Raw genomic sequence first — 25,972 nt, 5'->3', positions numbered from 1 at the left:
AAACCCTAAATGGAGGGAACGTATTTGCTAGCAATCTTCCCTTCTTTCTTTTCTGCATCTTCACAAAATAGTCATGCTTAGTCGACCCTTCCCCACTTTACCCTCCCAAGTAGCTGTCATTATAGACCTGTGCTACTAGGCTGGACTAATATTTACATTTTTCATAGAGACAGTGTTTCATTATGTTGCCCCAGCTGATCTACGAACTCCTGGACTCACACAAGACTTTACCCTGTGTGTCCAGTAGAGGTCACAAAGTGCTTATTATAGCCACTGAAACCCCAACCAAATGCGTGCTTTGGCAATCACATTATGCAACAATGAGCACACATAAATGATTATAATTAGAGGGAATTGTTACACTTTAATTCATTCTTCTCTAGTACACTCAATACATTAGGATAGAGAGCTTCTTACATATCTCAGAGAATACAATTCTTAAGACTTTTCCAAAAATTAAGAGAATTTTAGAGATGATTCTATACCAAATCTCTGATTGTATAGATAAAGAAACTGATCTTTGAGTTCATTAGAGACTTGTCCGGGTCACTCAGCTTGTTTATGAGCGAATACAGGAGTAATAACTCAAAATCTTTTGATTCTAAGATCAGATTTCTTCTCACACTGTATCTGTAGACTATGTTTTCCAACGGTAACTTACCTTTTCTGAACTAAAATAATTAATTAATTCAATATAAATTTTTATGCCAGGTGCTGTGCTAGGTAGTGAAGATACATTGTTAAGCAAAAATGATCCTGGCTTGTGAGACTGTGAGAAAAATGTGAGTAGAAGCAGTAAAATAATGGTCAGAAGAACCTCAGAGGTAATGTTAGGTTTCTTCCTGACAGGCACTTTCTATGCGTATTCAGTACTGATTTTGCTTGGTATCTTCAGAAATTTTGTGTCATTCTATTTTTAAAATTTAATTTACTTTTTGAAGTTAGAATTTGCATTCTAACTTCAATATATATATTGTATTCTCTGAGATATGCATACTGCTTATAATAAGCTCTCTATCTTAATGTATTGAGCGTAATAGAGAAGAATGAATTAAAGTGTAACAATTCCCTCTAATGATAATCATATGAAATAATATGAAGAAAAACAGTTATCATATTACAAATTTCTTCTTATTAATTCCTGTGAGTTTACCACTACACAACATAAAACAGAGTGCATAATAAACACAAATGCATCTTTCCATAAAGCTCCCCTCATAAAAATGGAAGTAAACATTACATTTCCAAGTGAAATGAAACACTACAGTGTTTAATAAATGTATTTGCTTCGTCTTCCAAATCTATGTGCATCCATTCTTTTTTTTTTTTTTTTGAGGCGGAGTCTCGCTCTGTCGCCCAGGCTGGCATGCAGCGGCGCAATCTCTGCTCACCGCAAGCTCCGCCTCCCGGGTTCACGCCGTTCTCCTGCCTCAGCTTCCCGAGTAGCTGGGACCACAGGCGCCTGTCCCCGCGCCCGGCTAATTCTTTTGTATTTTTAGTAGAGACGGAGTTTCACTGTGTTAGCCAGGATGGTCTCGATCTCCTGACCTCGTGATCCTCCCGCCTCGGCCTCCCAAAGTGCTGGGATTACAGGCGTCAGCCACCGCGCCCGGCCGCATCCATCGTGTTTTATTTATTTATTTATTTATTTTAGATTCAGGGGTTACACGTGCAGGTTTGTTACATAGGTATATTGCGTGATGCTGTGGTTTGGGCTTCTAATGATCCTGTCACTCAAGTAGTGAACATAGTACCTGATAGGTAGTTTTTCAACGCTTGCCCCACTGCTTCCCGTCTCGTCTCCAGTGTTTATTGTTTCCACCTCTGTGTCCATGTGTACTCAACGATTAGCTTTCACTTATTTTATTTTTTATGTTTTTTTGAAAGAGGTCTTGCTCTGTCATCCAGACTGGAGTTCAGTGGTGTGATCATTGCTCACTGCAGCTTCAACCTCTCTGGCCCAAGTGATCCTCCCACCTTACCCTCCCAAGTAGCTGTCATTATACACATGTGCTACTATGCCCGGCTAATGTTTAAATTTTTCATAGAGACAGTATTTCGTTATGTTACCCCAGCTGGTCTACGAACTCCTGGGCTCAAGCAGTCTTCCCAACTTGGCCTCCCAACATGCGGGGATTACAGGTGTGAGCCACTCCCCTCAGCCTTAGCTCCCACTTACAAGTGAGAACATTCGATATTTGGTTTTCTGTTTCTGCATTAATTCATTTAGGATTGCAGCCTCCAGCTGCATCCATGCTGCTACAAAGAACATGATTTCATTTTTTTATGGCTATGTAGTATTCCATGATCTATATGTAACATATTTTTTTTGTCCAATCCACCGTCATGGGCACCTGGGTTGATTCCATGTCTTTGCTATTGTGAATAGTGTTGTGATCAACATATGAGTGCAGGTGTCTTTTTGGCAGAGAATTTGTTTTCCTTTGAGTATATATGCAGTAATGAGATTTCTGGGTTGAATGGTAATTCTATTTTTAGTTCTTTGAGAAATCTCCAAACCACTTTTCATAGGAGCTGAACTAATTTGCATTTCCACCAACAGTGTATTAGCATTTCCTTTTCTCCTCAACCTTGCCAACATCTGTTATTTATTGATCATTTAATAATATCCATTCTGACTTGCGTGATATGGCCTCTCATTGTGATTTTGATGTGCATCTCTTTGATGATTAACGATGTAGAACATTTTTTCATATGTTCGTTGGCTGCTTGTATGTTTTCTTTTGAGAAGTCTCTGTTCATGTACTTTGCCTACTTTTTAATGGTATTTTTTTTTTTTTTTTTTTTTGTTTAAGTTCCTTATAGATTCTGGATGTTAGTTCTTTGCTGGATTCACAGTTTGCAAATATTTTCTCCCATTCTGCAGGTTGTCTGTTTACTCTGTTGGTAACTTCTTTTTTTTTTTCTTGGTTGTTTTTATTTTTATTTTTATTTATTTATTTATTTTGAGACAGAGTCTCCTTTTGTTGCGCAGGCTAGAGTGCAGTGGCGCAATCTCAGCTCACGCAACCTCTGCCTCCCAGGTTCAAGCAATTCTCCTGCCTCAGCCTCCCAAGTAACTGGGATTATAGGTGCCCACCACCATGCCTGGCTAATATTTGTATTTTTAGTAGATATGGCATTTCACCGTGTTGCCCAGGCTGGTTTCAAACTCCTGACCTCAAGTGATCTGCCCACCTCGCCCTCCCAAAGTGCTGGGATTACTGGCATGAGCCACGATGCCCAGACGGTAATTTGTTTTGCTGAACAGAAGAGTTTTAGTCTAATTAGGTCTCAATTGTCAGTTTTTGTTTTTGTTGTATTTGCTTTTGAGGGCTTAGTCATAAATTCTTTGCCTAGGCCAATGTCTAGAAGGGTATTTCCTCGAGTTTCTTCTAGGATTCTTGTAGTTTGAAGTCTTACATTTAAGTCTTTAATCCATTTTGAGTTAATTTTTGTATATGGTGAGAGGTAGGGATCCCGTTTTATTCTTCTGCATATGGCAGTAATATTTATTGAGTAGGATATCCTTCCCCATTGTTTATTCTGTTGACTTTGTCAAAGGTCAGTTGGTTGTAGGCTGTGGCTTTGTTTCAGGGGTATTCTGTTTCATCGTTACCACCTTTTTAAAAGAAATCAGGTACTGTATATTAATAAGTCACCCAATTGACTGTTTCTTCTTAGCTGGTGCTAAATGACTATAACATGGGAATTATGGGCAAGAGAAACAAGAGAAGCAATGCTTGGAAAAAAATCCTTAAACTGTGTTTATGAATTGGGAATGTACGAGGAAAGAGTAGAAATCCTTAATCTGTGAGATAATGACAAATGGAAACAAGCTGGAAAATGTATTGGAAACATATTAAGAAATGGAAATAAGTCTTGGAAAATGGGTATTTTTATATATATGCACTCATATATATGATATATAAGCTTATATATGTATAAGATACATATATGATATACAAGCATATATATCACATATGATATATAAATACATAATATATATTTATATGTCACATGTATGATATGTTTATATATCATATATCATCACATAAATATTATATTAGTATATAATATATAATACATAACTATAATATTGTGTATTACATAGATATCTATTTGTATACATTTATATATAATAGGTGTATTTATTATACATAAACCTATATATAATACCTATCGTATATTTTTAAATAATAGGTATATATACCTATTATTATATGTTATATATAAATATATATTATAGGTGTATATAATGGTCTATTTTATACATATACATTTACACTATATATTTAAAAAGATACATATTTTTAGACAGGAGCTGGCTCTGCAGCCCAGGCTGAAGTGCAGTGACGTGATCATGGCTCACTGCAGCCTTGACCTCTTGGGCTCAAGTATCAAGCAATTCTCTCACGTCAGCCTCTCAAGTAGCTGGCATGTGCCATGGGCATGTTCCACCATGACCGGCTAATTTATTTTTATTTTTATTTTTTGTAGAGATAGGGTTTCCCTATGTTGCCCAGGTTGGAGGTGTATTTTATAAACAGAAGTTATGTGACTTCCTGCCCCAAGGTACTTAACTTCCTGTCCCAAAGTACTTAAGATGATATTCTTTTGCTGTATATTCTCACTTTAAGAAAATTACTTATGACAACTACCTTCATTTTTATAGTGTATGCCAATATAAGTACATTTTAAAGCATTTCCTTGGCTGGGTGTGGTGGCTTATGCTTATAATCCCAGCACTTTGAGAGGCCAAGGTGGGTGGATCACCTGAGGTCAGGAGTTCAAGACCAGTCTGGCTGACATGGTGAAACCCCGTTTCTACTAAAAATACAAAAATCAGCCTGGCGTGGTGGTGGGCGCCTGTAATCCCAGCTACTTGAGAGGCTGAGGCGGAATTGTTTGAACCCGGAAGACAGAGGTTGCAGTGAACAAAGATTGCATCATTGTACTCCAGCTTGGGCGATGAAACAAGACTCTATCTCAAAAATAAATAAATAAACAAACAAATAAATAAAGCACTTGTTCAAAACAGAATTACAACTTTCAAACCCATTTCCCCGTCTCTAGCTCTGCCAATATAGATGAACACACACACAATTAAGTCCTAGATAGGTAGCTAAAACAAGGTTTTTATTATATGAAACAAATCTGTGATTTCTCTCTCTTTGCTTCCTCCCTAGCCTTGTTTCTTCAATTTCTATTATTAAAGCAAACTCTACACACACACACACACACACACACACACACACACAGAGAGAAATCTCTTTGGTTGCCCAATTTATTGTTAAACAAGCAAAAATAATCTTTGTATAAAATAATGTTTTTTTTTCCATTTTCCAGTTGCTCAATTATTATGTGTTGAATGGCTAAAACTTAGAAAACAGAGAGGCAAACAAAAAAACCCAATCACCAATAATTCTGCCACACAGATATCACCACTGAAACACTCCAGCATGGATAATATTATAATGTGGTCGTGTACTTGCCTTCATTCACTTGGAGTTGCTTTCATTCACTTCGTTCACTCACTTCATTCATGTTCATCACGAACGTCTTTTCATGTCGGCAAGAATTTATCTTCAACATGAATTTTAGTAACTTTTAAGTATCCCATCATATGGATGCACCAGAGTTTGTCTATTGTCCTATTGTTGGACATCTAGATTGTTCTATTTTTTCCATATTATAAACATTATGTTATGTTATGAGAGAGCACTTTACTCACCACCCCTGAGATTTCCTTCTATTACAGTGACAGTCTTGGCCTTTTTCTGGGATAGAGAGATTTACCTAATAGATAATTTTGAAATTAGGACCTGGGCCTGTGTGGCCCACACCTTCTTCTCCTAGGAGCCAGACTGTTATCAGAGAGCAGGTACTTGCTCTTAGATGCCCAGATGGGAGGCTTGTGCCTGGGCAGTTCGGTCTATCTGATTCTGGGATTCAGTTTTAGGAAGTGTATTGTGGCTGTACACCTAAGCTCTGGTCTATAATAGTTACAGCTTACCTTTTGATTCTTGTATATTTATGTGTCCTCATATATATATATGTATAAATTTAAGAATTGGGATTTTTTTTTTGTCTGAAGGTGAGTATATTTTAGGCCTGTTTTTGTTTTTTTTTTTTTTGGAGATGGAGTTTTGTTCTTGTTCCCCAGGCTGGAGTGCAATGGTGTGATCTTGGTTCATTTAACCTCTGCCTCCTGGGTTCAAGTGGTTCTCTTCCCTCAGCCTCCCAAGTAAGTGGAATTACAGGCACATGCCACCATACCGAGCTAAGTTTTGTATTTTTAGTAGAGACGGGTTTTGCCATGGTCAGGCTGGTCTCGAACTCCTGACCTCAGGTGATCCACCTTCCTTGGCCTCCCAAAGTGCTGGGATTACAGACAAGAACCACTATGCCCAGTCATTTTAGGTCTTTTGATACAAATTTTTATATTATTCTCTAGAAAGTTTGTACCAGTGTTGACTCCTACCGGCAGAGATTGGAGTTATATCTATCTTTGAAAGCTTAAATTTTTTCAAAGATCTATATCTATTTATCATATAAAATATATAATATGATAAATTATATATAATCATAAAATATATTCAGTTATATATAATCATATAAAATATATAATATATTATGTATAATATATTGAATATAAGTTAACTTACATATTACATATGTAAATGATCTAAATATATATTTTAAATATGAATTTAACCAAAAAAATTGGAAATGGAAGGAAAGAGTTAAGACATAAAATCATTTACCAAGTTTTGAGCCATCTGGAAGTTTTATGTATTGATGGAGTTTTATATGTTGATGGAATTTTATATGTTGAAATGTTTGGCCATTTCATGTACACATGTATGTACATACTTGGGCATGTTTACGTTAGGCAATTTGAAAAGGAGTACTTGGTATAATATGAAAATACGACATTAAGAAATATACCATTTGTAGGAATAGGGAGTGTGCTATTTAATTAATCAAGAAATCAGAATGATATCCAAAAATATCAGCTACTCTCCCTTTTCCCCTCACCTTAGGTTTAAACGATGATTGGCAGGCATTGTGTTGAGAAGCTGAAAATTTTATTTTCATGAGTCATAGATGTTGAGACTCCAATGAACTTTGCATATTTATTCTACATAGTGGTTTTCCATGTTTTTACCAGGAATATGGTAGCATCACAGGCATTCACTTTTTTGCATAGATTTAAAATGAACTGGAAAAAATTTCACCCATCCTTTGAAGATGTTTGATAGAAGCTGAACCCACCTCTTCCTTAGTACTGTGTGAAATTGGCTGTGATGTGCTCGTGGTTGAAGGGTATGTAGTCAGCAACCCCTGGAAATAAGCAGAGAATAATATGAGGTGACTGTGGTGCATGTAACCATCTCCATCCCCCAAGGGATGCAGTGAGCTAGATGCAGTGAACCCACTGAATTTTTTAAAGGAGTAAAATCATCCTAGAGAGAAATAGGCAGTTTGATTATGGAGAGAACATGAAATTGAGATTTAGGGTGTTCTTGTTTCCAGTCTCTGGTCACCATTTCATGGAGTAAGTCTTCGGGTATACCCTTTAAGATGCACGAGCCTCTTTTTCCTCACATACAAGATTTTGTTAATAATATTTACTCTGAAGAGTTATTTTCAGAATTAGAAATAATGACTGCTGGGTGCCTAATACAGTACCTGACACAGAATAATTGTGCAATAAATGGTGGTTATTGCTAAAATGGCTTATTTAGGCCAAAATAAGGGCATTCAAGGGAGAACCTCAGGTTCATTTTTGAAGTTTTTGTAAGACATAAGAAAGAGCAGTGGGTTGAGAATTTTTGTCTTTCAGGACAGGAAAGATAGATGATGGCAATATCTGTTACCTTTCAGGTAGCCGGGCAACAGAAAGAATGACAGTTTCAGGCCTGCGTCTTTTTGTTTCTCAGAGGACTTTACCGTTCTTTCTCCAAGGGAAGAAAAGTAATTGGTAGACATGAGAATATGCCTGATTTAAGTTCCTGGGGCAATTACTTTCATTTTTTAAAAAAAATTTGGGGTATTTAAAAATTTTTAAATTTTTGTGGGTACATAATAGGTGTGTACATTTATGGGGTATGTGGGATATTTTGATCCAGACATTTCTTGAGATGAAGGTGATGGGAAAACTAATAATAATGATGATTAATATTTTTGAATATATGCCATGCAAAACACTGTACTTAATCATTCTAAGTATATTATTTCCAATCCTCACAATAACCCAAGAAATGATTAGTGCAATTTCCATTTTAAAGCTGTGCAAACTGGCTCACAGATTTACTACTAATGTACTGCAGCTATTAAATAAGAGAAGGAGCTTCTAACCAAGTCCTCTGTGACTCCAAGATCTTTATTATGTGCTTTGCTGCAATTCCACAAATTCTGACTGGCAAGATTTGTTACATACATGATAGACTCTAAGAAGAACACCTCCCCCACTGTAATATTGGATAATGAAGCATCTTTACCAACCTATGACCTTGGCTCTACTGTGACTTTGTTTGGCTTTATATGTCTCTGCATAGTGACAGTTAACATCAGGTTAACTAGGTAACATCATGCTTAGACAAAAACCATACACCAGTGCTCTTTAAATCGGAGAATATTTCAATATGTGTGCAAAAGCTTTAACCAATGTTAAGGTTTGGCTGAAGTCTGAGTTTTATTCTTCCCACTTTCTCCTGATTTTTTCAGGGGAAACATGCACCAACATCCACATTATAGGCATTCCTCTCTTTGGAGATTTTTTAAAAAAGAAGGTGAAGCATGAATTTTGAGTGAAACTATTGTGCAAAGCACATTTGTACAATAGAGTTACAGGACTTTGGAAACCTGGGTTTGATTATCCACTTTTACGTTCTAGATGCATGCCTTGTACAAGACCCTTTAATGTCTCTTAAGACTTACTTTCCTTCTCTGTAAAAGGTATTACCACTGCCTACAGAATTAATCTCTTTCTCTAATGATTATATATATAAAAAATAGATATTTGTATACATATAAGCAATCACTGTCTATAGAATTATTGTATATACACATATGATCTCATAATTATCAATTGATTAAATGAATGAATGAATAAATTAAATGAAAAATAATTAAGGAATGTAGCCTTCAAACTACGGAACATAGCACCTATGCCTTTTCTTCCCTCACCTTCATTCAAAGGTGTTATGCCACTAAGGAACTGCCAGTACGTCTTGTGATTAACATTTTCAGCGATATTGTTGATAGAAGAGACGACAAGGCCCCAAGATGTCATAGTGGTTTCAAATCTTAAAAAAAAAAGTTGTCTATGATTAACATCTCACTTTAGGTCAGGGAATAAGGGGTAAGATGAAGGGATGGAGACATTCAATTAATTAATTAGTTAATTAAGTTTTTAGAGACAAGGTGTCACTTTGTTACGCAGGCTAGTGGTGAGATCCTAGCTCATGGCAGCCTCGAAATCCTGGGCTCAAGCAATCCTCCCGCCAGGATAGAAACACTTTAAATGCTTCAGATAAATGCTTCAGACATTTTAAATGATATTCTCTTTTGAGCACGACTTTATCTGATAAAGTGATCAGATTATATCAAAAGAGAAAATGCTTTAACCAATTTACTATTGATGGGCATTTAGGTTGATTCCATTTCTTTGCTATTGTGAATCGTGCTGCAATGAACATAGATGGAGGCCATTTATCCTTAGCAAACTAACACAGGAACAGAAAACCAAATACTGCATGTTCTTACTTATAAGTGGGAGCAAAATGATGAGAACACATGAATACACAGAGGTGAACAACACATACTGGGGCCTATCAGAGGGTACAGGTTGGGAGGAGGGAGAGGATCAGGAGAAATAACTAATGGGTAGTAGAATTAATACCTGGGTGGTAAAATAATCTGTACAACAAACCGCCATGACACAGTTTACCTATGTAGCAAACCCGCAAATGTACCCAAAACTTAAAATGAAAGTTAAGTAAAAACAAAAGAAAATGGGCCAGGTGTGGTGGCTCATGCCTGTAATCCCAGCACTTTGAGAGGCTGAGGAGGGCAGATTGCTTGAGCCCAGAAGTTCGAGACCAGCCTTGGCAATATGGTGAAATCCCATCTCTAACAAAAATACAAAAATTAGCCAGTATCATAACCTGATCTCAAAATAAATAAATAAATAAATGAATTTTTAAAAAGCAAACATGCAAATGACTAATGAATATGAAATTACTTCACTTAGAATAAAATGAAATGAAAATGGATTTTGAAAACACCTATTAATAATCAAATTTTAAAAATGTAAATTCCCCCAAATGAGTAAATAATTATATGAGTCATGGAATGAATATCCAAGATTAAATATTTGGAAGCCATGAAAATATTTGTCAATAATTTTCAGTAACACAGGAAACTACTTATGCAATAATGTTAAATGAAAATATGAGATACAAATTTTACATGAAATATCTCTCTGTCCCATGTTATGATGGATCACATCTATTTGTAATATGCATGGAAAAAACACCTACAAAAGTTATAAAAAATATTAACAGCTGTGATATTATGTGTGGACTGTAGATGATTTTTCTTTTTTATGCTTTTTCCCTCAAAATTTCTGCTATATGTATTTATTACATTTATAATCAGAAAAAGAAAAATTAGGCAAAATTAAAGCTAAGCTCAGAGAAGTAAAGTACAGTATATTCAGAGGGTTTTAAAATTAAATATTTCTGGGCCAGACACAGTGGCTTATGCCAGTAATCCTAGCACTTTGGGAGGCTGAGGTGGATGGCTCACCGGAGGTCAGGAGTTCAAGACCAGCCTGGCCAACATGCTGAAACCCCATCTCTACCAAAAATACAAAAATTAGCAGAGCGTGGTGGTGGGTGCCTATAATCCCAGCTACTCAGGAGGCTGAGGCAGGGGAGAATCACTTGAACCCAGGAGGCGAAGTTTGCAGTGAGCCGAGATTGCGCCATTGCACTCCAGCCTGGGTGACAAGAGCAAAACTCCGTCTCAAAAAAAAAAAAAAAAAAAAAATTAAATAGTTTTGTAGTGCAATTTTTATCCTGACCTGTCTATGGAAGTTAGGGAAGTTATGGATTCATGCAGTAAGCAGCAGACACAATGTGCTCAACAGAACCAGGTGGAATAGACCGCCACGTGGTATCACTCAGTTGTCAATTCCTTAGCCTTTGTCAGTATTCTTTCTTGATATCTTCCTGAAGAATTTGGATAATCTTTTCTTTGAAAATATCTGCTTTTTTCCTTTCCATGACTTGGCATTTTCCTCCTCTCCTCCTATAGCTTAGACTTCTCCGTGTTTATTTATTGCTTCCTCTTTTTGCAAACTATAAATATTCCCTAAAAGTTAATTTTCTTATTAAGAAAATTAATTAAAAATTAATTAATTTTTAATTAATTTTGTGATTTGTTTCTGTGATTTATTTCTGTATTTTCCCCTACCCTGACAGGGGCATGGAAAGAACATGAGCATCAGATTCAGTCCAACCTGGGTTCCACTCTCAACTCTTATTAGTTACGTGTTATGTGATCTTAGGAATATTGCTAACTTCTTTGGGCCTAAGGGTTCTATCTGTAAAATGAGAATAACTAAATATGTCTTATGGTTTTGCTGGGTGCATGTATCTGCTACCTACTACATGGATTCTTGACTTTGGTCATCACCTCTAAGAGATGACTGTCCAATTTTTTTCCCTGTCCTGACCTTTTTTCCTAGTACTTCCTCTATACCTCCAAAGCCTTTCTTTCTCCTTCCTTCCTTCTTTCCTTCCTTCCTTTCTTCTTTCCTTCCTTTCTTTTTTTGCTTTTTTTTTTTTTTTTTTTTTGAGACAGAATCTCACTCTCTCTCCCAGGCTGGAGTGCAGTGGCACGATCTCGGCTCACTACAACCTCCACCTACCAGTCTCAAGCAGTTTTCCCGTCTCAGCCTCCTGGGTAGCTGGGACCACAGGCACACACCACCATGCCTGGCTAATTTTTGTATTTTTAGTAGAGACAGGGTTTCGCCATGTTGGCCAGGCTGGTCTCGAACTCCTAACCTCAAGTGATCCACCTGCCTCAGCCTCTCAAAGTGCTGTAATTATAGGCGTGAGCCACTGTGCCTGGACTATACCTCCAAAAGCCTTCTGATGTTCCTATTTCAAATGCCCACCATTAAACATATCTAAGGAATTTAATCCCTTTCTTTGAAAGATGTTCTTTCTTCTTGACCCTTTAATCAATAGTTTTGAAGCTTCTTTCTCTTGACCTCTATGTCCCATCACTCACAGAGCCTTGGTGTGGGTCTATGTATCCTAGAGGAAGTCATCGTCACTTCACAGCTCCATTATTGGAGTCATGTCCTTTGTTTTAGCCTTGTCTCCAATTCTCACAACCTAAGCAACATTTTACAAAGTGGATTTTCTTACTCAAAAACTTGCTAAACAAAGTCCAATCTCCTGAACCTGGTATTTCAAGACTTTTACACTGTCACCCAACCTGGTGTGTCCACCTGGCCTATTCATTGGCCCCAAATTCCTTGCTCAGTGTTATTGCAAATGCTTTGTTTGGCCTCCCCTCCCCTCCTCTCCCCTCTCCTCCCCTCCCCTCCCCTCCCCTCCCTTTCTCTTCCTTTCCTTTCCTTTCCTTTTTTGTTTTCAGACAGAGTTTCACTCTTGTTGTCCAGGCTGGAGTGCAATGGCGTGATCTTGGCTCACCGCAACCTCCACCTCCCGGGTTCAAGCTATTCTCTTGCCTCAGCCTCCTGAGTAGCTGGGATTACAGGCATGTGCCACTGAGCCCAGCCTGTTCTGGCCATTTCTTTTCCTGGACTTACGTCTTCCCATATCTTCCTAAATAGTACCTATTCTTTGTTGTTCAAAGCTACAAAGTCTCTTTCGCCTGTTCTACTCTGCAACGGACTTTTGAATCTCCTCTGAATTTTTGTTTTTAAAACTTCATCGTACATTGACTTGTATGATTTAAGTTTTCATGAGAGCCTTATCTATTTATTAGATTATAAGCTGCTCAAGGGGTTATTAAATAAAAATCTGTTATCAAAAGGAAAAAAAATTAAGAAAACAGAGGATGGAGAAAAAATGGGAATTCAGATCAGGCCTGGAGAGAATGATGAATGACACTTGTAACACTCACTTGAACATAGGATTTTTGCGCTGTGCTTCTTCTAGGACAACAAGTAACACTGACCCACTTTTCACACTCACGTTGATGGTCTTGTTGAAGAGCAGCTCAACCCCCCTCAGCTGGTTATTTATGGTGTATATGACAGTGATGTTAGATGTGGAGGTGGGGCCAGGGCCAGGTTGGCTGGGTAGAGTTGGTTGTACCTCATGATCTGTGAAGGGCAAAGAGGCCACATTTGTCAAAGGTTATGGGGTTTTTGTTATAGGTTTAAAATCTCTGTTATTGGCAACTCGTCCCAGAAGACGTTTCAAGAAAGTAGTGAGTTTCATACCATTTAACAAAGTAGTTGGACCACTAGCATGGAGTTCCGGCAAAAACTCCATGGCCACCTTGCTAAGGTTGGGACATCACTGGGAAGCAACCTAAGGGGTTGAGTGAGTGTAGTAGTGTTTGGTAGGATTGGGATCAGTTTGCTTGATTTTGTCTCCACGTTCTGCATTGAGATAGACAAGAAACTTATTAATGTCTTCTTGTCTTAGGAAGTTCATGCAATGCAAGAGGAATGATGCTTTATGTTGGCATTTTATTAAAAAAAAAGAGTTCGAGGAATCCATATCAAACACTAGTAATCTCTGGAGTGGTAAGTTTTTATGCAAGACCTCCACTTTCTAAATGCATATTTCTGTAATGTTTGAATTTTAAGTGTCTTTCAATTGTATGCATAAACGGATAAAATAAAGATGTTTTTAATTAAAAGGTGGCATGCTAGGTTTCCACTCCATCTCATTGGTGTGTGGCATGCATCGAGCTTTCATAGTTAGATCTTTAAGGCTCAACTTAAACATGAATTCTGTTCTTCTCCGAAGCCGCCCAAACAAAATCAATAACTGGTCACGATTTTTCTTGTTTGCATTTGCACTGCATGGGGCTTTAACTTCTATTTCATCCTTACTTCGTTGTCCCAAATATTGTAGTTTTTGTTTACACATGCCTTCTGACTTTGCGAAAGGCAGATATGATAAGATATGCATAGTGTTTGATGGTACATGTGTCAAAGGAATAAATGAAGCTATATGTTATTTGATATTTGGGACCATGGAGCTTCTCCTACCTCTAGTATCCCACAAAATGCTTTGCACATAGTAGGAGCTGCATATATATATGCTGAATGAAGTAGATATGGGGCAGAGTTCTGAGTGCAAGAAGGTATGTCTGTGTGCTAGCACACACTGTTAAGGACTGGGAGTCAGATGAGGTCTGTCCACATGGGAATAATGGACATTACAAGCCTATATGCCACTTAACATTGATCCGCATGTCATTTCTGGCATAAGTTGCTGCTTTATGACATAAGAAGAGGTGGATGTCTTACCAGGGCTACAAGTGACCTGGGGCACATCTAGGTATGTCTTGCCTTTCAGGGAAGGGAGGATTTGAGCAATGGACATGGGGTTGTGGAATTTCCCCTGCTTAATCTCATTGAGTATCATATCCATAGTCTTCATGCAGTTCCATTCCTTTTTAGGTGGCTGAGGTGTTACAGAGAGAGCCTGGGAAGGAAGAGAGAAAGAGAGAGAGAAAGAAAGAGGAATTAGGCATAGCTGAGAGTTGGCTCTTACATGTCTTAATAGACAAACTTGATCACTAATCATTGTGATCACGTTGTCACCCAGAATGCAAAGGCAGTGCTATGTAAGGTTTGGAACACATTTGTCTTCAATGCTATGTCCCCACCACTTAGCACAGTGTCTGTCAGACAGCAGACACAGAACTGTTCAATGATTAGATCCAGGGAACACTATTAGACAGTCATATTTACGAACGATTCTTGAATGTAGAGTGAGGGTGAGAGCTGGGCTCCAGAGGGAGCTTTAGTCTAGAACAAGCTGGACTCCAGAGGGAGCTTTAGTCTAGGACAATCTAGCCACATAAATGGAGTAGACCTCTTGTTTTATGTTGTCATGTGCCCTCTTTGGTGGACTTTTCCCTCACTTTGTGCTTGTGTCAGGACTGTCAGAGGCTCCACAACCCTGGCCCAGGACGGACTCATGACCGGGGCTGGGCTGATGGTGGTGCACCATCCCCTTGATGACAGTGATTGGTGGACACATGTACTAATCAGAGTCATTCCCTGACATACAGACATTGGGAGACCGAATGATTTTTTTTTTTTCCCCTCTGCTAAGATTATTCAACTGGAACCATGCAAGTAAACAGTAAGCTGCTAGTGACCATCTTTCTCAGTCACTTTGAAGAAGCCCTGAAGCAGGAAAGAATGAGGAAAATCAGGGCTGGACGATGAAAAAAGAGTGGCCCCTAATATCATGATTTGAGCCCTTTATTCTGGTTATTCCTGAAACCACCTAATTCAGCCCTGGACTTCCCAGTGTATGTGAATAGTAAATCCTCATTTTTTTTTTCTTGAGCTAAAAGGATTTGGGTTTCTGCTACTTGCAAAATGAGTCTTGAGTAATACACCAAGCCATTCAGCCATTTGCCTATTTTGCTGCATTATCTATCGCATGAATAAAATAGAAATAATAACTTCTGTCTATTGTTGGGGGCGTCATTTGAGGTTCCAAGGGGCTAATGTATAAAAGCATTTCGTGATGTGTGATGTGGAAGCTGTCATTCCCACCTCCCTTCCTTTACAGTGCTGATTATGGCCACCAGAGCATGTTAATAGGCTGAGATTGTTGATGACAGAATATTTTAGATTAGAAAAATGTTATATTAGACACCTATTGATTCCAGATTTCTGGATGCTCCAGATAGAGGCAGTAAACTCCAGATAGAGGCAGTAAAAAGGGTAGGGAAAGATTATATATTCTGACAAGAAATCCACATGGCTTGTGGTATTTGGATGTATACACGGTCCTGCCTTTTGATAGGAAAAGCTTTAATTCCCAGGTCCAGCTTATCAGAGTGTACTTAGCAGGTGATAAAATCCAAACAGAATTCACAAACCAAGTTAGCAAAAGTGAACACTTCCCTGTCTAGTGCTAAATTGAAGCAAGGTTATTTTTAGTGAGTCACACACACACACATAAATCCCCAAACCATCTTTTATATCTCTTCCAGACTGCCTTTTTCTTTCCAAAAAGCTTCTAGACCAGAGCACTGGAAATGCTCTTGTAAAATTCAGCCATGGCAAAAACAGGGTTTTGTTCTATGACAAAGTCTCCTTGACCGTGACATATAAGTGAGCTTAATTTTTATTAGTCACTTCTATACGTGGTCCATTGAAGTGCAAATTTTGTTTTTGCTCTTACGTTTAACATGAACGAATTCTTAGGCTGCTTATATCCTTTTCTAATTTTTAATGTATGAAATCTCAATACTAGTCTCTGTTGTTTTCCCCAGGAGACAATTTCTTTCTAATAGTCCCCAACTATGTTAGATTTAGGGCTGGCATCATCATGCCATGATTCTCCCTTTCCTGGGCTTTCTGAGTTGAAGAGTCCCTGGTCCTATTAATCCCCATAGGACATTTTGAGACATTGGAGCTCAGAGTTCTTGGTTGGGATTAGAGGATTCAGCCACAGATGGCTGCTAGTTTTTGATTGTAGTTGGTTACTTCTGCCCACTATCATTGGTGCATCTGTCTTCTGTAGAGGATGCTGCCCTAATCAACTAGGGTAGGGTGGGTTGTTGGATTTGGAACTATTAACACCAAGAACATCTTACAGAATCCAAGCCTGGGAATGTATGCTATTAAAGCATAGAATTGAGTATGGACTTGGCTGCCAGATAGATCTGCTTTACCATTTACTATGGGTTTTTGTGAGGCTGGGTCAATGTTAGGTTATTTTCCTTAATCATTTTGAGTATAAACTTGCTATTTTTAGATCAAGGTAAAACACTGGGCCGGGCGTGGTGGCTCACGCCTGTAATCCCAGCACTTTGGGAGGCCGAGGCGGGCGGATCACGAGGTCAGGAGATCGAGACCATCCTGGTTAACACAGTGAAACCCCGTCTCTACTAAAAATACAAAAAATTAGCCAGGCATGGTGGCGGGCGCCTGTAGTCCCAGCTACTCAGGAGGCTGAGGCAGGAGAATGGCGTGAATCCGGGAGGTGGAGCTTGCAGTGAGCTGAGATCGCGCCACTGTACTCTAGCCTGGGTGACAGTGCGAGACTCCTTCTCAAAAAATAAAAATAAAAAATAAAAAATAAAAATAAAATGAAAATAAAAATAAAAAAATAAAAAAAAAACACTGAAAAAGAACACTTGGCTGGTAACATTGCATCAGAAAATTCTATATTTTTAGAGGGTGTGCTTTAATATTCTTATTATTTATACATCAAAATTGCAATAGTCTATAATTATTACAAAAAACTGATCATTACTAATAATAAATTAATATATTTCTTGATTTATTTGTTTCATTTTTTTTCCCAAGGAAGAGAAATGAGTTCATACAGATTTGTTTTCACACTTTACATAAGAGGTAGGGAGGAATTAACACTTACCTGCATTTTACCGGTAGAGAAACTGAGGCCCACGCACCACAGAGAATATATCTCAGGTCATACTAGCTGGATTTTCACAGAGATGTTAGCAGAAGCCTGGCTTCTTGATTCTGCAATCCAGGCTTATTGGCAGGAACCCAACCAAGAACATCCAGCACGTGTTTACCTGCATGGCGAGGCCAGTACTGTAGATGTCTCCAATGATGCCATTATCTTTGATCTTCGTGCTGATATTCTCCACAATAGCCTTTAGTACCTGACCAAACAGGGCTCTGTAACCTTCCTCTGAACCTACAGGGATCTTGTTGTACATGCAGGTCAGAGCCAACGTTGCCATTGCTCCTGTGTCTGTGAATGACAGAGGGGATAAGATCACCATAGTCACCATCACAGCAATATGAACAGCTAGCATTTATTGTGTGCTTATTGTATTCTGGCTCCATGATTTTATTTGCTCCTCAGAACAACCTGTGAAATAGTACCTGTAATCATTTAAAGGGAGATGATCCTTTTAAGAGACAAAAAATGGAGGCTCAGAAAAATTAATTGCCCAAGGCCACACAGTCAGTAAGTGCAAGGCCAAGATCTTAACCCAGATCAATACAACTCAACAGCTCATGCTTATAATTAATATAGACAGGCAGTACGTTCAATCATACAGCTCTTGTGCCAGAAAAGACAGATGCAGTCTCTATTTTAAACTCCTTTAGCATTTGTTGTTTATATATCTGTTTTACAATCTTGATGCTCTCTTTTATTTTTATTTTTTGTTACTGTGCTCTGTGAACTCTTAGACGGTGGGAATTTTGCATCCACCAAAGCACCCCACAAAGGGACTTTTTCTTGTTTGCATGCAATAAACATGTGGAACAAATGAGCAAGTTCTGGGATGGCAAGACTAGAAGAAATAAAAGACTTGCCAGATATCATCTTTTATTTCATTGATCTTCCCCTCCTCACCTTAATCTCCATTTGGAAGTTGCATAACTTCATTAAGGGTGATAGTGTTATTGACAACCAGAAGGAAATAAGTCCATACTTTTGGAGGCAGAGATGCCCCAGAAATGTGTGAGGTCCCGGATGTGAAAGGGAGACCAGTCTGTTCTTGACCCCCAGGGAGGATCCTAGAGCAATGGTTCACCTGTTTGTCTGACAGGAACTGAAACAAGAGAGGCTGCTGATGGGGCGTGTGTAAGGGAGTGAAAACCTGAGACAATACTATTGCTTAGAGAGTTGGCAGAGGAGAAGAGGTGACCATGAATGTGGGCTGTGACAGTGGCCCCAATAGAGAAGGATCATTATCCATAGAAGGGGACAGAAGGAGGACATGATGTCGTAGAGGGAAAAGCGTTCACTCACAAGCAGCCATATGCTTGCAGAAGAAAGACGCAACGTGGTCCCCGAGTTTCCATGAAGGGAAACATCGTGAGTTAGGGTTCCAAGAGTAGCTGTTTAATGGAGAGAGGATATTTGGATGTACTGAGGAGAAGCATCGAAAAGAATGGAGTGTGAGAGCATCAGTAGTGATTAAAGAGGAGATGCAGAGGAGAAGTGAAGCAAGACATTAGTATTTAATTTGGGAAGAACTTCTGACTTGAATGACATGACTATTGTTCCCAGCGGAGATTCTGTAGCTGCCAGACATATCAAGTATTATCTAGTGTCCTTGTTTCTACATAATGCTCCCTCGCCTTCCTTCATGTACTCCTCAATTCACCTGCCCAACAAACTTCTGGTAAGTATCTCCCATCCACAGGCACATTCACGTCCTTAGCTCCTCCTCCATGGAATGCTCTCCTTTTCCACTTCCCTGTGCCAGCTCCACCATTCAGTGCACAATGCCTCTGATGTACCCAGCTCAGAGTACTGGTGACCTACTCACCTACATTGAAGGGAGAGGAGTTGGCCAGCAGGGTCTTGGCAAAGCGGACAGCTATCGGCAAGGTCGCCTCAGAGTTCTTCTGGCACAGTGCCAAGATCGCTAGACTGGGCCCATAGAAGGCTGATGCTTCAGCATTGGGGCCTTCAAAAGGGACAGAGAACCTTCATCAGACTCACACTCAACACAATGAGGACATTTGCAAACAAGGAAAAGCCAAGCCTTTGAAAAGGAAATTGCTAGAAAACCTGCCCCCAAAGAGAGACACAGCATAGGCAAAGAGCAACTACAGTGTTTATCAAAAGAATGTCATCAGGCATCTGCAAAGAACAAAAGGGATGACTCTGTCTTCAGACAGGTGATGACTCGACAAGCTTGTATCCTTGGGATCATGACCTTTTCTAGTTCATTTTGGATTGGAAATGAATCTTTCCATTGTGTGATTATCAGAAGGACCAGAGTGAAGGATGCATTGTGTCTCTTCCCTAACTTTCCTTTCTCTTCACCCCCACCCTTTTCCTGTCTGGGTTTAAAGTTCTTGGGAAAAACCATGTGCCTGACTTTCTTCTCCCTTCCAGTGAGGTCTTACTGGAAGGTGCCCAATTCTCCATTTGTCTTTGTAGAATGGATACTTTATCCCCAGGGTCTCGGCAGGAGGAGGTGAGGGCCATGATGGTGAGGCCAAGCTGCCCAATGGTTAGATCTGCAGAGAAGAGAACACAACAGTTAGACCGAGGCATCCTCAGGGGACAGCTCTCCAGGAGCCAGTGATGAGGTCTCTGCTTTTTATCCAGAGCATTTTGACTTTTTAATAATACGAGCAGTTTTTTGATCTGTCTTTCCAAAGAAAAAAATATGGAAGAATACATAAGGGAATATTTAATATAGTGGCCTCTGTGTAACTTGATGACTCTAGTATTTGCTATTTGAGAATCCCTGGTGTTTGATTAGAAAAGCAGCAAAATACTCATCTAGATTTATATACAGAAATTTGCAGTTACAAAATAATTTAAACTTTACCTACCTTGAGCCTCCACGCAACTCCTGGGAGATAGGCAGAACAGAGATTTTATCATTATTGTCATTGCTATTAGCAGTAGTAGGGTTATTGCTATTAGAATCATCTGGAAGGTGAGGCTGAGCAATATCCTGTGACTTGTCTCAGATCCCAGAGTTATAAAGTGGCAGAGCTGGAACTGGAAGGCTGCTCTTTCGACATCTAGTCCAGAGCTCTCTCTGCTTTACTGACCTCCTCCATGAATGCTCTGACTTCACATGTGTTTCGTTCCAGTTCCCTTCCAGGTATGTAGGGAAAAGTGTTTGGGTGGTTTATGTACAATCAGATGCCGCAGTCGGGTGGGAAGGACACTGAGTTGGGATCTGGAGGTGGTGTGTGATGTGTGAGATTCAGGGAGAGTGCGAGCGGCTCAGATGTCTCACCGTTGGTGTCGCTGGACATGAGCTGGTAAGTCAGGAGTTTCTGGGCCTTCAAATTGTAGGCTCCAGCCAGATTCATGGCAATCAGGATGCTGGGGTTTGGGTAGGCTGATGAAGTCACTGAGTTCTCCATGAGTACTTGTATGCCATTGACCAAGGGCTCCTGGGCTGAGGGAACCGCTGAGAAGAGGAAAGCCATTTACTCACCTTCTAACCCTCATTCCTTCTCAAAAACATTATTCCTGTGTCTTTCATGCTTTTTTTTTTTTAGACAGTTTCTCTCTTGTCGCCCAGGCTAGAGTGCAATGGTGTGATCTCGGCTCACTGCAACCTCCACCTCCCAGATTCAAGTGTTTCTCCTGCCTCAGCTTCCCAGGTAGCTGGGATTACAGGTGCCCACCATCATGCCTGGCTAATTTTTGTATTTTTAGTAGAGACAGGGTTTCACCATGTTGACCAGGGTGGTCTCGAACTTCTGACCTCAGGTAATCCACCCTTCTTGGCCTCCCAAAGTGCTGGGATTACAGGCGTGAGCCACCTCGCCTGGCCGTCTTTGGTGCCTTTTAGGAGAACACTTGGTTAGCACTGGTATCCTAAGTGACTAAAGAGAAATGGAGAAAATGGTGAGATTTTACTTTTGAGGACAATTAGTTTCTTCATCTTCTCAAATAATCCATGTGCTTAAGAAAGTGATTTTTAAATTTAGTAACTTCAAGCAATATGGCTCATGACATTTCTCACAGTTTCTATCACTTTCCTGGAAATCACTGATTTCCTTGCATTCATTTTTTTCCTCACTCTTTCATGAAGAATATTAAAGATTTGGGATATAATTTATCCTTAGTGAGTACCAAAGTCTTTTACTAGTATGTAGTGGTGTCTGGTCACAATAGCCACTGAATGTCTGTCTTTGTACCATCAACCATTATTCCTGCAGTAGTACTTTCATCTCTATTATAATTTTTATTTATTTATTTTTTGAGACAGGGTGTTGCTGTGTCATCTAGGCTGGAGTGCAGTGGTGTGATCATAGCTCACTGCAGGCTCGACCTCCTGGGCTCAAGTGATTCTCCTACCTCAGGTTTCTGAGTAGCTGGGACCACAGGTGCATGCCACTGCACCCAGCTAATTTTTTTCTAAGATTTTTTTTTTGGTAGAGATTGAGTCTCACCGTGTTGCCCAGACTGGTCTTGAACTCTTGGGCTCAAGCAATCCTCCTGCCTTAATCTCCCAAAGTGCTGGGATTACAGGTGTGAGCCACTGCACCTGGCCCCATCTCTCTTAATCAAAAATGTATAGACTTGCCTCTCAAAGAACTTATGCTGTTAAGTCAAGAAAGATGAACAGCACACAATCACACTCGGACTTATCCATTTTGGAATTCCTATAGTGATTGCTATTTTCAACCACTTTCTCATCAGCAGAGCTCAGTGTCAGAGGTCACAACCCCTCCCTAGGGCAACTGCTTCCCTGACCTCCTTGAAAAAACATCATACTCACAGCATGAACTCCGGGACTGGGTACTAGTCCCAGCCGTAGCCCAGAGAAGGCTCAGGAGGTAGAGGGCAAACCAGGCCATCTCACTCTCCTGTCCACGTCTCTCATTCACAGGTACTGCGATTTGCGAGTGGAATATTTCTTTACCTTCTCTTATATGTGCTTCCCTTTGTTAAATAATCTGCTCCCCAACCCAGCCTCTCCTAACTGCCCCTGTGCTGACCTCTCCTTTCCTGATACAAGTAAGTAAATTTTCATCTGCTTATCTAAGTTTACCGACTATAGACCCTCCAAGGTGTCTGAAGGTGACTTCTAGGTTACACAGTCATATAAGAAACCTGGGGCTGGGTATACAGTGAAGGCAGTGTTGAGAAAATGTCCTTTACCAAAGTCTTGGGTCAGACATCAGGAAGTTTGGATAATGTGCTAATATCAACAAGACTTCTTCTAGCCCTTATTGTATCCAATCAGTCACCAGGCTGCTTTTTAGTAACTACTTCACTGGGATTTAGGCCATTCATAGACATCAGCTCATTTTGTGATCCTGGGCACCTGCTTTACAACACGCCCTTTTAGGCTCTCAGGCAGGCATCTGCCAGGTGACATCTGGCTTTATGAAATTAATGATGTCTACCTGGACCTGGATTCTAGCCTAGACTCTTTGATGTTGTTTGACCTTAGGGAAGAAATGGACCTCGGTTTCCCAGAAATGGTTTTGTTTGAGTTCTCTTTCCTTATCTGGAGATAAGAGCCGTCTCAAACACCCAAAGCTTTCAGATATTATCTTTTAAAGTAAGTAATTAGAAAATGTGAGATCCATTAAGTATACATATTTCAGATGTGTAGCTATATTATAATGCAAATTATACTTCTTTATAAGAGGGAACTGAAAATGGTATCTTGAAATTATAAAGAAAGGAGCCTTTTTTTTTTTTCCCCCCCGGATGTAAAGTAGCTCATTTTAAGGGGAAATTCTGCAGTGGCGCCCATCTTAGCATAAAAGTCAAAGCCCTTTTCATGACCTACAAGGCCGTAGAAGATCTGGCTTCTGGTTTCCTTTCTGACCTCAGCTCTAGGCGTTTTCTCCTTTGCTCACACTGCTTCCGTCACACAGAACTTCTTGTGTCCCTTGAACACATCAGCTACCTTTGCACGGGGCGTCCCCTCACCCCGGGACCCCTCTTCTTTTACATAGCCTCCTGGTGGCTTCCTCACATCCTTCACGTCTCTGCTCAGAGCTAAGCTTTTAGAGAGGCCTTCTCAGGACATCCTACATAAGATCCTGCATCCTCCCCTCCACTGACACCCATCATGCCCCTCGCCTGCTATAACTCATCGCCCGCTGTTGCGCTATGTGTGTGGTTGTTTATCGTTTGTTTATCTCCCTACTAGAATGTCTGCTCCGCGAGGGAGGGGCTTTGTCTCTGGCTCACTGCTCTATCCTTAGCCCTTACAACACAAACTAGCTCACAGCAGAAATAAAATACTTTTTGAATGAGTGAATTAATGAGCAAATGTAAGATGTGGGTAATAAAGCAGTTTTTTTCCCCCTTGGGAAACATGGTGAGTTTTGTGAGATGAGAGCACGGGGTACGTATTGGGGTATGCTGGACAACTTCTAACACGGCCTGTGTTTTCACCTCCCGGTGTTCATGCCTTGTGTAGCCCTCTTCCCTAGAGTGTGGGCTGGCCTGGGGCCACATTCTATTATAATGAATATAATGCGGCAAAGGTGATGGGATGTGTTTGTGAAAGACCGATTTCCCTCTTGCTTGCCTTCTCTCTCTGGCCCTTCCTGTTCTCATGAAGGCAGCTGCCAAGTGTGAGCTGCCTTATGGAGAAGCCCACGTATGGCCCCTGAGAGCAGCCTCCCGCCGATGTCCAGGGAGGAAAGAATCCTTCCCCAGTGAGCTTTGCGATGAAGGCAGCCCCAGCTGACATCTTGATTGCAGCCCTGGGAGAGACCCTCCTAAGCCAGAGGACCCAGGTAAACCCTCCCTGGATTCTTGACCCACAGAAACTGTGGGATAATAAAGTTGTCTTAGGCCCCTAAGTTTTAGAGTAACTTGTTATGTAGCAATATATATCCCATACATGGTATATGGTGGAAGACAAGGCTGGAAAAACAGTTTGCATCTACTTGGTGGAGAGCCTCGCATGCTGTGTAAAGGAGTAGGAGGCAGAAAAATGCCACTGCCCGGACACCGTCAAATGCCCATGCCCTAATCCCTGGAACCTGTGAACATGTTACGTGGGTTATACGACCAGGAAGAATTAAAGATGCACATGGAATTAAGGTGGCTAATGAGCTGACTTTAAGAGAGGAAGATTAGCTTGGATCATCTGGTTGGGCCCAGTGTCATCACAGAGGTCCTTGTTAGTGGCAGAGGAAGGCAAGAGCATTAGAGTCAGAAAAGCAAATGTGATGTTGGAGGCAGAAGTCAGAATGATGCAATTGCTGGCTGTGAAGGTGGACAGGGGCCATGAGCCATGCAACGTGGGCAGCCTCCAGAAGCTGGAAAAGGCAAGGAAACGGATTCTTCTTTACAAGCTCTGTTACTAGGGCAGCCCTAAGGAAATAGCTGGGAAGGCTCCTTATTTTCTTAAACGGTTGTTTCCCCTTAGCCTTTTTATCTACAGGGGCCACTGCTTAAAGAGTTCTAGATCACCCACGATGCTGCAGGAGCTCCATGATCCCTTGCCAAATACCAGAGGAAGATAAGACCTGCACGAGACCGGTGCAAACCAGGACCGCCAACCCCTAGTTACTTTTAGATCATTAACATATCATTATAATACTAGATTCCTCTCCCTTAAAAGAGAATTGCTGCCATTTTGTGTACATGCGAGGTATGAAGAAGTATGCCTGGGGACTGCGCCTGCGTGTTTGGAACTCCACCCTCGGCCTGCTTACATACCTCCCTGCCCCGTGTCTAACTCTTGAAAATTCCCCTGCTTCCCATTGCTTAAGGAGAAGGTGCCTTTAGAGCGAGAGCTCCCCTTCTCCATTCCCTGACTGGTGAATACAACCTGATTGCGTTTGTCCAATTAGATGTTCCTTCTTTGTGACCCGAAGTAGGGAAAGAACTTGCTTTACTGGTGCCACCTCTAGGAGCACAGCTCTTTCGATACCTTGATTTTAGCCTGGTGAGACTCTGGCCTCCAGAACTGTGAGATGATACATTTATCTTAAGTAACAAAATTTGTGGTAATCTGTTGCAGCAACAATAAGAATCTAATGCGGGATTATGAGTCCAGTATAGTGCTGACTTTGGGTTCCAGAGCCTGCTCCTGATCCTCCTGAGATGATCCACACACCCTTGGCCTGCCAGTCCTTTAACCACTCACTTCCTTGTATTATAAATTACCATTTACAACCAGGGCTGCTGCAAGACTGATCATGACACAATTGTTGCAGTTAGTAAATGATTCCCAGAACAGGAACCACACCGGCCATACATTTCTTAACAGGGACATTTTGACAGTCCTTGGTTAACTATTGACTGGGATTTCATTTATT

General features: G+C 40.2%; 2 protein-coding genes across 4 annotated transcripts in view; one reads left to right on the top strand and one right to left on the bottom strand.

Annotated features, from left to right (window-relative positions):
* The window catches only part of LOC102133058 (oocyte-secreted protein 4A), a 105,013-nt gene that overhangs the window by 5,478 nt on the left and 73,563 nt on the right, over window positions 1-25,972 (top strand). For all 3 annotated transcript variants that reach the window (XM_074013545.1, XM_065528151.2, XM_074013547.1), the window contains exon 2: window positions 13,707-13,807. In XM_074013545.1, the coding sequence (XP_073869646.1) occupies window positions 13,707-13,807 (101 nt within the window). The remainder of the gene's footprint in view (window positions 1-13,706; window positions 13,808-25,972) is intronic.
* Window positions 7,075-22,534, bottom strand: CBLIF (cobalamin binding intrinsic factor). The gene is made up of 9 exons (XM_005577746.5): window positions 22,456-22,534; window positions 20,959-21,135; window positions 20,108-20,221; window positions 19,522-19,662; window positions 17,806-17,987; window positions 14,540-14,717; window positions 13,177-13,378; window positions 9,196-9,314; window positions 7,075-7,347 (listed from the first exon to the last, which is right to left on the bottom strand). The coding sequence occupies exons 1-9, from the start codon at window positions 22,532-22,534 to the stop codon at window positions 7,286-7,288; spliced, it is 1,254 nt and encodes a 417-aa protein (XP_005577803.2). The 3' UTR covers window positions 7,075-7,285.

This window comes from Macaca fascicularis, chromosome 14, assembly GCF_037993035.2.
Source record: "Macaca fascicularis isolate 582-1 chromosome 14, T2T-MFA8v1.1".
In the NCBI taxonomy this organism is placed as follows: domain Eukaryota; kingdom Metazoa; phylum Chordata; class Mammalia; order Primates; family Cercopithecidae; genus Macaca; species Macaca fascicularis.
Note: the sequence above shows the minus strand (reverse complement) of the source record. Positions and strands in the feature narration are given on the sequence as shown.

Bases quoted from the DNA above. Each gene is read 5' to 3' on its own strand.
- CBLIF (XM_005577746.5), bottom strand. From the start codon at position 22,534: ATGGCCTGGTTTGCCCTCTACCTCCTGAGCCTTCTCTGGGCTACGGCT. The intron at 20,222-20,958 runs GTGAGACATCTG...TCTTCTCTGCAG, and splicing joins CATGTCCAGCGACACCAACG to ATCTAACCATTGGGCAGCTT. The intron at 13,379-14,539 runs GTAAGACATCCA...TGCCCTTCACAG, and splicing joins CCAGGTCACTTGTAGCCCTG to ATCATGAGGTACAACCAACT.